The sequence below is a fragment of the Etheostoma cragini genome, chromosome 12, assembly GCF_013103735.1.
Source record: "Etheostoma cragini isolate CJK2018 chromosome 12, CSU_Ecrag_1.0, whole genome shotgun sequence".
Classification (NCBI taxonomy): Eukaryota; Metazoa; Chordata; class Actinopteri; order Perciformes; family Percidae; genus Etheostoma; species Etheostoma cragini.
Genome location: NC_048418.1, coordinates 22,390,303 through 22,401,290, shown reverse-complemented (window position 1 = coordinate 22,401,290; position 10,988 = coordinate 22,390,303). Strand labels below are relative to the sequence as shown.

General features: G+C 40.6%; 1 protein-coding gene and 1 long non-coding RNA gene across 2 annotated transcripts in view; both read left to right on the top strand.

The window, feature by feature from the left end:
* LOC117954135 (contactin-associated protein-like 4) overlaps positions 1-10,988 on the top strand; it is a 151,858-nt gene that overhangs the window by 89,816 nt on the left and 51,054 nt on the right. Inside the window, exons 11-13 of the mRNA XM_034887670.1 lie at positions 879-985; positions 4,935-5,054; positions 5,503-5,703. Coding sequence (XP_034743561.1) covers positions 879-985; positions 4,935-5,054; positions 5,503-5,703 — 428 coding nt within the window. The remainder of the gene's footprint in view (positions 1-878; positions 986-4,934; positions 5,055-5,502; positions 5,704-10,988) is intronic.
* On the top strand, positions 1,872-2,034 carry LOC117954165. Its single transcript, XR_004658766.1, has 2 exons — positions 1,872-1,961; positions 1,996-2,034. It is a non-coding gene; the product is annotated as an uncharacterized LOC117954165 (long non-coding RNA).

The following is a 10,988-nucleotide window of genomic DNA, read 5'->3' as shown; positions in this document are numbered from 1 at the left end:
AGTGATGCAACTCCCTGTGGGCATTTCGTTAGCAGATACAGAACGCAGTTCGCCCCTACTCAAAAATAGGGGCAAGGTTGCGTAATAACGTTAAAATGATTTGAACCTTTAGCGAGGAAGTACATTACCAGTATGTGTGAAAACAGCTATCTCACGCATCCGTTTTGTTGTTGTTGAATATTGAATATATAGCCATAACATTTAGAACAGATGAAAATGCACAATTAGTTGCGAGTTAACTATGACATCAATGCAATAAATCATGATAAAATATCTGAATTGTTTGACAGCACTACTTTCCACCCATTGCAGATCCCTAATATTTTGACTGACTTATGGTGTGAGCAGATGGCTGAGTGCCACTCACTTGGCAGATGGGTGAAAAGGATGATATTACACACATCACCATTTTTGTAGTGGTCTGTGAATATGTCCTCTGGTCTTTGCTTCAATAGTTTTTGTTTGGATAGTGTTCTGCTGTTGTCACTTCTGGCCTCTGGCGGGTAGAGGATGTTCTCAACACAGACTGGCAGTTGGGGCATTCTGAGCTTAGCAACGGTTGCTATGTTCTGCTGCTGTTGGCTGACAAGCTAATGAGCTAGCTCCTCGGTTAGAGTAACATTCCCACATTTGCTGTAATAACTCCTTACCAGATTGTCAAAGCTGAAAATACAACTGTATTGGCCAGATGACAGGTGTAGGTTGCTGGTGACAAAATATTAGCTTTCACTGCAATATGATCGCTTTGTGAATTACGTTCAAATAAGAAGTGTTTCAACTGTCCCGCTCTCCCCTAACATAAACATTAACACATTAATTGGATGATTTATAGTAATTATAAATCTCTGTCTTTCTGTTTCTTTCTGTCTCTCTATCAGGTGTTCTCCCAGTCGTTGTGAACATGGCAGCCGCTGCAGTCAGTCCTGGACCAGCTTCCACTGTAACTGCTCTGAGAGCGGCTACAGCGGAGCCATCTGCCACAGCTGTGAGTAAAACATCTGCACAGTAGAGCCAGAACAAACCTTTTCAGCGCTGTCAGCCAAACAATGAGCCACCAGTTCCTCCCACTCTCTTTGAATTGGGATCTGCAGCTGTAGAGTGGTCAGCAGCTCCAATATACAACTCCTTTGCTGAAATATAGTTTTCTCCTAGGTTGGCCATGTGTACTGTAATAAAAAGAATTACTAGGCAAACATGTACAACATAAACATATCAAATCATATAATAAAGCTATTAAAAGTTGATTTTGACACAACATTGTATCAGGCACAATAGTTCCACACATTTTGGTTTGCCAAGTAGGCCTAAGTTTTGAGAGAAGCTGGATTGTTGCTGCCTGGTCAGTGTTGGGGAGTAACAGTAAATGTACCGGCTTAACGTATACAGAATACAAAATACAAAAAATAAGGAACTGTATTCTGTTACAGTTACAATTTAAAGTGCCCATATTATGAAAGAAAACACGGCTTTAGCATGCTAGCTCGTTTGCAAACACTGCTACAACACACACTCCCTAATCTCCAAAAGAACTACTTCCTGTCCCTGTTCAGCAAGTATTCCACAAGTGGCCCTCGTCTAGAAGAGGTCTCCCAGCTAATCCTGCCTTGGACTGACCACAGTTGGAGAAAGAGTTATCTAGCTGTTGTGCTCTTACCTAGCTACTAAGCATGTGTGACTCCCAATAAAGATTGTACAGACGTGTGATGTCTCACTCTGGGGCTAAAATAGAGACCTAAACACACAGGGTGAAAACTGGATTTGCAGCCATGTACAGTTCAACAAACATACCGTGTTTTTGGAAAATAAAACCATGTAAACCTATTCTGGTATATCTAAATATGAACTTGAAAATGAGCATAATATGGGCACTTTAAATAATTGGTATTTAGAATACAGTTACATTGTTGAAATCAATGGATTACACGATGATACTTCTTTGTGTCACAAGTTTATTCACTCTTGTGTCACAAGTTTATTCAGTCTAAATAAATTAAGGGAACTCCATGCATTTCCCAGAAGCCCCAATATAAAAACAAAAAAATAAGCATTTTGTGTGATCACTGATAAAGGTAGAGATGGAGCAGGAATGTGATTCTGTCTCAGAAATTCAAACAGCATTTTCACAAAGAAAGAACAGGAAGAAGGAAATATAAATGTGCAGTGCAATCTCTACTCCAAATTACCACTTCAACCTGAAGCATCTTAAAGTTATTGTTTTTAATTAGCCAAGGCTAGTTGTCTGCTTTAGTTTTAGTGGTCATCTTGCTATTCTATAGTTGTATCAGGTAGCTAACTGCTTAGTTGATGCGCGACTTTACATTCTCCTATGTGCTGATATACTGGCCCCAGAGCCGTTAAAAGACTGACTAGCCCCATTTGACATGCTATCTAACGTTAGCTAAAATTAGCTTGTGTTAGCAAGTTAGATTTTTGTAGTAGGCTATGCAGTTTGGGACTACAAATACAGAAATCTATCTGCTTGTTCATGCACACATTCAGCCAGTTGGAACAGAAGAACACACTAGAATAGGCATGTTCATTAAGCAGTATTTGATGGCCGCAGTACTACACTTATAAAATGCAATTCGGTGGAAGGAATCCAAGTTAAAATATGTTACTCAGATTGAGTAACTTAACAGAATACTTTACAAATTACATTGATTGAGTAACGTAACAGAATAGTTTACAAATTACATTTTTTGGGCATGTTTTCTGTATTCTGGAACTGGAACTTCTGGAATATGTTTCAAAAGTATCCCTCCCAACACTGTGCTTCGTTTAGGTTCGGTAAGTAGTCATAGCACCAAGTCATAGGGAGGTGACTAGTGTGTGTACAAAGCAAAGCTGTTCTTCGGTGTCTGGCCTTCAGTGTCTCTGACAACTTGGAGGCCAGACAACAATGGTTAGGAAGAATTTGTTATGGCTAAACGTCATTGAAGTATATAGAATAATGTATCTTCTATTAGTCCCACAAGGGGAAATTACCATGAACACTGAATTACACACACATGCTCAGTACCTATACATGCACTAATGGAGAGATGTCACAGTGGGGTGGGGCTGCCCATGGAAAGGCACCCCGAACAGTTAAGGGTTTGGTGCATGGCTCAAGTGCCCAGGAGGTGAACTGGCACCTCTTCAGCTACCAGCCCATGGTAGCCGTATGCGGACTTGAGCCAGCAACCCGCCGGTTCCCAACCCAACTCCCTACGGACTGAGCTACTGCCACCCCAAGTGTCCATGTTGTGTCTTTGGCTTCAAGTCGTTTTGACTTTTTTTACATATACTAAGGCCAAATTCAATGAAGGCTTATGTACAAGTCATTCATGTTAGGGGATTCTGTTGGGCCCCATTTAATCTCTATTTTCAACAGCTCCCTATCTACTGGTTGTGTCCCTGATTATTTTCAAACAGCTTGCGTGAACCCACTTTTAAAGAAACCTGGTTTAGATCCCTCCCTCCCACATAATTTTAGACCAAATCAAAACTCTTTCATTGTTTCATTCATGTCTTTTATTGCAAAGATTCTAGAAAGAACTGTGTCCAAACAGCTGCTCACTGTACTAGAAAATAACAAAATATCTGAAAAGTTTCAGTCTGGTTTTAGGAAGTACCACAGCACTGAGACTGCCCTGCTTAAAGTCACCAATGGGCAGAGGTCTGCTATCTGTTCCAGAGTCTCAACTGAAAACTAAAGGGGATAGAGCGTTTGCTGTCAGGGCCCCGAGGCTCTGGAACAGCCTGCCCGAGGAAATCAGATCAGCTGAGTCAGTGAACTCTTTTAAGTCGCCTCTTAAAACATACTTTTGTAGGAGAGCCTTTCCCGATCTTATTTAACTTTACTTTCTCCCTTTTATTTTATTGTATTTTACTAATTTTATATTTATCTGTATTTTAGTCTTTCAATGTTTTCATGCTTTTGTCTTTCTGTAATATTGTCTCTTGGATATTATTGTCTTTACACTTGGTAAAGCACTTTGTAACTTTTTTTTTTTAAAGTGCTCTACAAATAAAATAATAATAATTATTATTATTATTATTATTATTATTATTTAAAGAGACTGAAATTGGTAAAACACCTCAGTTTTACAGCTTGAATTTCAATCTGCCAATTCCAAGGGCATTTACCAGACCAGTAACTACCGTCGTGAGTTATTCAAATTAAACAACCCTTTTGTGAGCTTAAAGTGATTTCTGCCCCCAGTATTTTACTTTGTAAAACCTGTTTGTATGTGAGTAATATGAGGGAGGATAGTGACAGCCGTGACTAAACTGCCAAATAGTGACTGAATAAATGAAGCCAGCAGTGAGGTGAGCTATGGTTCTGTAGTGATTCCTTCGAGTCCAAATCCTGAAAGCAAAAGAGGAGCATTTCCCCACGGTTCACCTCTAGTCTCATGTTTATTTCTGATGTTTCCGTGACAACCTTTTTTCAAACCACACCGAGGGAATGTAATGGATGGAAAAGCCGCTCGGCTGTGAGGAAGAAGACAGATAAACAGTGAGTGGAGTGTGGAATTCTTTAGATATGGATTTGACTTAAAGGGCTTGATTCTTTGATTGCAGATGATGCAGTGGTGTGTGTGTGTGTGCACGCATGTGTGTGTGAGAGAAAGAGGACAAAGTAAGAGTTATGGAGACAAAAAGAAAGAGGCAGGGCTGATAAAGGTCTGATGTTTTATTTATTGAGTCTTTGTACTCCCATCAGTCATTACTATCGTCTCCAGTTGGTTTCATCTTCACTTTATGGGACACTGCTGCAGAAAAATAAAACTTCAGATGATTGTCTTGACTCTGGAGACAGCAATGCAGTTGTGGCAGTAGTCATGATCCTCCACAGTGTGTAGTCACCCCCTACCCACAGCTCCTGTGTGTGGATGTGTTGATGTTGGATGTGATTCATGTTGAGCTGATCTCATTACTTTTCCTCCCAGCTGTGTACCAACAGTCCTGCGAGGCCTACAAGCACAACGGCAACACGTCGGGACATTTTTTTATCGACGTGGACGGCAGCGGACCAATCAAACCGCAGCTGGTCTACTGCAATATGACAGGTGACACGCATGCAAGCACCCACACACACACACTCACCCTTCCATTGATCCTCAACGTTTTACATTACTGTGAATGATGATGCTCCTGTCAAGTTCTGATCCACTTTGTCTTCCATCCCCCGTTTTTCTACAAGGCTCCTTCTCTGCCTCAATCTCTCCCTCTCACATTCATCTCCCTGTCTGTTTATGTCTTGGTGGTTGAAATCATTTATCATGATGATAAAGAATATTGTTGATTTTATTTTTCTGTCCTTATGTCTTTAGCTGCATGCGTGCATGCATGTGTTTTTTCACTTTAAGACAAAAAATGTAATTAACAATGAAGGAAAGTTACTCTGTGAATAAAAAAAACAGAGATGGGAAGAATAACCTCCCCTCCTGATCTTAAGATGCAATCAGAAGCTTCAGTACTTCAGATGATTTAGTGTGATTTGCCGTCTGTGTCCAGAGGAGAACACATGGATGGTGATCCAGCACAACAACACAGAGCTGACTAGAGTCCGGCCGTCTCCAGGTGTAAACCACCATTCCGTCCAGTTTGACTACTCAACGGACGAGGAGCAGCTATTAGCTGCCATCAGTCAGTCGGAGCACTGTGAACAGGAGCTGTCCTATCACTGCAGGAAGTCCCGCCTCCTCAACACTCCAGGTAAAGTTTGTATGAGAAACTGGAGGTGTGCATATGAAGGGCCGTCATGGACATTATTCAGAATTACCTCTCATCAACACGTGAACTGCTCTTACATACACTACTGAAACACTCTCACATAAACAACTAGAGGATTATTCGCTCGCAAACACTACTGAAACGCTCTCTCTCATACATACTACTGAAACCATCTCACACACACTGCTGAAAGGCTCTCAGACACATTATTGAAACCCTCTCCCATACACTACTGAAACGCGCTCATATACACAACTGAAAAGCTCTCACATACACTACTGAAACGCTCTCACAAACACTACTGAAACACTCTCAAGTACACCACTGAAACACTCTCATACACACTACTGAAATACTCACACACACTACTGAAACGCTCTCCAATACACTACTAAAATGCTCTCACATACACTACTGAAACGCTCTCATATACACAACTGAAATGCTCTCATAAACACTACTGAAATGCTCTCACAAACACTACTGAAACACTCTCATGTACACCACTGAAATGCTCTCATATACACTACTGAAACGGTCTAATATGCAAACTGAAACGCTCTCACATACACTACTGAAACGCTCTAATATACACTCCTTAAACACTCTAATGTGAAACACTGATCAGCAGTACGTGTGCGCTGTTACGTTATTACAACCCTTTGAGTTTGCTTTTCAAAACTTTTATTCTCTTTTTGTTCGTTGTTATTTTGTTCACTGTAACTCTCTGAAGTCCTGCACTCTCTAACCATGTTGTTTGAGATAGTTTTTGTGGTTTATTTCATGTTTTAATGCTGTTTCCACCTGGACACTAGGGTGGCCATTTTAGAATAGGAGGACACTTTGCATACACAGGGACACGCAAACAGATTTGTTTGGTATGATCCCGTTTTCAATTTTAATATGTTACAATTTTCGCCATTGATAATAATAATTAATGAATATACTATCTATACAACAATGTGCAATAATTATTGTGCAATACCATTCCATATTCACTGTGCAATCTATTGCCCATGTGCAACTGCTGCAGCTGCTGCCGCTACAAGTTGTGTTATCTGTTGTTTGTGGATTCTTACTGTTTTCCCCTTGTACATAGTGTTTTTCTTATTTTCTATTATTTTCCTAACTTACTGTTTTTTTATACAGTTTTTTCTCCTCTATCCACTTTGCTGCTGCAACATTGGAATTTTTCCATTGCAGGACAAATAAAGGAATATCATATCTTATTTTTTCCACGAGATTACAAAAAGGTGCATGCACATACCACATAGCTAAGAATAAATGCACAAGATACAGCTCATGACAACTTGCCCTTCCAATTAAGATTACATAATTAATATTTTATTAAAGTGTGTGAGAGGTGTTTACTTGGTTAAATGAGAGCTTTTCACTATAATGTGTGAGAAGCAAGGCAAAGCAAGGCAGCTTTATTCGTATAGCACATTTTAGCTGCCGGTGGACTAGTCCTCTCTCTGTGCCATCCGCGTTACATGTGCGTAATCCCGACGGTGCCGCTCTTGCGGGGGATTTAGGGCTGCCTTTGTGTGGCGTCGTGTCCGGCAACGGACCGGTTACCGGGATTGCTGGTGGAGCAATTCAAAGTGCTTTACACAAAAACTGTTAAAAAACAGTTAAAAAATAAAAACAGATATAACACAAGAATAAACAGTTACAGTGCAGTATAAAAAATGTAACATTAAAGAAATGAACAACCATTGTTCAATAAAGGCAACATCAAAAAGAAAGGTCTTCAGCCTTGATTTAAAAGAACTGAGAGTAGCAGGGGATCTGCAGTTTATTCCAGATATGAGGAGCATAGAAACTGAACACTGCGTCCTCCTGTTTAGTTCTGATTCTGGGGACAGAAAGCAGACCTGTCCCAGATGACCTGAGAGGTCTGGGTGGTTCATAGTGTTGTAAAAGATCAGAAATGTATTATGGCCCTAAACCATTTAGTGATTTATAAACTCGCAAAAGTACTTTGAAATCAATTTTTTGAGGCACAGGAAGCCAGTGTAAAGACTTCCGAACTGTAGTGATGTGATCCACTTTCTTGTTCTTAGTGAGGACTCGAGCAGCAGCATTCTGAATCAGCTGCAGCTGTCTGACAGATTTTTATTTTTTAAGGGAGACCTGTAAAGACACTGTTACAGTAGTCAAGTCTACTGAAAATGAAATCATGGACAAGTTTTTCCAAATTCTGTTGACACATAAGTCCTTTAACCCTTGATATATTCTTAAGGTGCTAATAGGCTGACTTTGTAATTGTTTCATATGTTGTATAATGTTCTCCAGGTTTTTATGGTTGACACTTTATATGGAGGCACTGACTGTTTGTCTAATCTTCTGAATTTTGTCTTTGAAGAACGCGGCAAAATTTTTGCAGGCCTTGGTAGATAAAAGTTCAGATGCTACTGGTACTGGAGGGTTTGTTAACCTGTCAACAGTAGCAAACAAAGAACGTGAATTATTATTGTTTCTAGAGATAATGTCAGAGAAGAAGGACCTCCTTGCATTCCTAAGTTCCAAATTATAGGTGTTAAATCTCTCTTTATAGGTGTTCTAATGGACCAGGAGATTTGTTTTTGGCCACCTTTGTTCAGCTTTTTCGAGACTTTCTTTTTTCTGTTTTCACCAGTAGGACATTACTTCTTGGAGATCTTTTCTTACCAGAGACAACTTTGACCCTAGTGGGAGCAATGGCATCAATAACATTAGTAATTTTACAGTTGAATAATCTACAAGCTCAGTGACTGAGAGCCCAGAGAGGGCGGGTGTGGAGGAGAAAAGCTGAATAAATGTTTCACTGGTGTTTTCAGTGATATACCGTTTACTGATTATCTTTGTTCGGACACTTTTGAACACAGAGATAGTGCCGTTAAAAAAAACACAGGAATGATCAAAGAGAGCAACATCCGTCACCACAACCTTGGAAATGTTCAGACCCTTGGAGACAATCAAGTCCAGAGTGTGCCCTTTATTGTGCGTGGGCTCTGTCACATGTTGAGTCAGTCCATAGTTCTCAAAAACAAAACACAGTTCTTTGGTTGCTCTGTCCTGGGGGATTGTCAACATGAATGTTAAAATCACCCGCAATGATTACACATTCTAAGTTAATACAGATTATAGACAGCAGTTCAGTGAAGTCATCAATGAAGGTTGCACAATATTTAGGTGGCCTGTAGATATTTAGAAAAATAGCTCGAGGGGAGGACCTTAACTAAAGAGCCACAGATTCAAAAGAAGCAAAATTTCCATAACATATTTGCGTACCGTGGAATGAGTCATTAAACAAAATGGCGACTCCACCTCCTTTCTTATTCCCTCTATTCTCGCTCATAAAAACTGAAGTTAGGGGGAGCGGACTCAATGAAAAAAGCAGCACTGTTATTATGGTGTAACCAGGTTTCAGCTAAAAACATAAAATCTAGATTGTGATTAATAATAAAATCATTGATTAAAAATTGTTTTCCTGCCAAAGACTTGACGTTTAGTAAAGCTAGTGTTAGTGTGTTTTCATTTTTTGGGACAGGCTGTAGCTGACAAGGAATGGATGCTAAATTTGCTAAGTTTGCAGTTAAGTGCTTATTCACCCTTCTTTTTCTATTACCTATCACAACATAAATTGAGGAAGAATGGAATACACAGAGCCCGGGCCTGTCTTGGAAAGAGTCATGAGTGCCACTAGGTGTGCAGCCTGGACCTGGTACATATCACTTAATGCTTGCTGGATTTTGCACACAAGCATCCTTATCAGTCTGTGTAGAAGGAGTTAGTTGACATCCTGGCAGAGGTGTCTGGCATTTTACTTTTGACCGGGGATGAGCGATGGGGGAATGAAGGGGAGTAAATCTGGTTCCAGCATCTACCAGCTGCTTCATCTGATCAGTGAACTCCAATATGGGGATGGGGAAAGAGGGTAAATGGTGAGTGGAGACAGAAATGGATCCTCAAAGGGATTGGGGTTGGTAAGAGGGTTTGAGGGGTGTTAAACGGGTTAAAAAAAGGAGTTGAGGTTTCGTGTCTCTGCTCTGTGGTCTCCCACAATCAAATCTTTGCTCAGCTGGGGGCTGTGGTGGATCACTGCCGCCCTTTGTTATGTCTTCCTCTTGTTTAGGTTTGTCTTGTTTTGTGTCCTTGGCGGAGGGAGCAGACGTGTAGCGCAGAAAATAAAGTAGGTTAGAGGTGAACAAATTTACTCCTGGCTTGTTAAGCAAAAGTCTATCTGCTTTAAAAAGATGTCTGCGGTCCCACAACATTTAAAAATTGTCAATGAACTGCAGAGAATGGACGGTGCATTCAGTTGAAAGCCATTTGTTTAGTGCTAACAGTTGGCTGAATCTCTCAGCTCCTCTTTAACTGGCAGTATAGGGCCACTTATAAACATCTCCGTGTTTAGGGAACTGACTGTGTTCAGCAGTTCCATAAAGTTATATTAAGACTGTTGCTTTACAACATCAAGTGACCCTATATGCAGTATAATGTTCTTCACAGTTGGTTGTGCTGCCAAGATATCCGGGATTCTTTGGGTCAAGTCAGACATCATGTCTTTGGGAAAAAAAGAGCATTTGGGTAATTTTACGGCTTTTTAAATCTTTTACAGCAGAGTCACCCACAATCAGAGTTTGAGGCCCAGTATTTAGCTTTCCCTGTAGCTTTATACTTTTTGAAATGCTCTCAGTCCTTACCCTGCTGTGTGTCGATGAGACGTAATCCCAGTCATCAGATGGCTGTCCAGCGTCCTGCAGCAGAGGAGCAAATTGGTTATCTAATTGCACACCAAGTTGTTGGGGCAGCATTTTGTTGCTAATTTTACCTTTTGCAGCTGTCCACAGCTGTGTCCTAATAAAAAGAGGGGATGAAGAGGCGCTCTGCGTGGATGATAATGCAGGCCAGCCAGTCACATCACAAATCTCAGTGCGCTGTGCCCTGCCCGTTAGTTGTCCTCTCATTTCCCAGGAAATTTAGTACTCTTAGGCTTTGTACCAGAAGAGTTCAAGGGAGTACTACCACTTGTTGATTTATTACCCGTTCCACCACCCTCATGTTTTTTTGTAGTCTAGTTGGTGCTAATTAGCCGTGTGTTAGCATGTTTTTGTCCATTGTTTTGGGTCCATGGTAAAGTGATGTCATTTCCAAAAGATCCGTTCACGTCCAGGTTCTCTTCTAATCAGTGAACCTTGTTTTCCAGAAGTGCAATCTTTGGAAGGAGTTTGTAGTCATCCACCGAGAAAGGAGGCATCTTGCTGCTAATAACTTTTAGC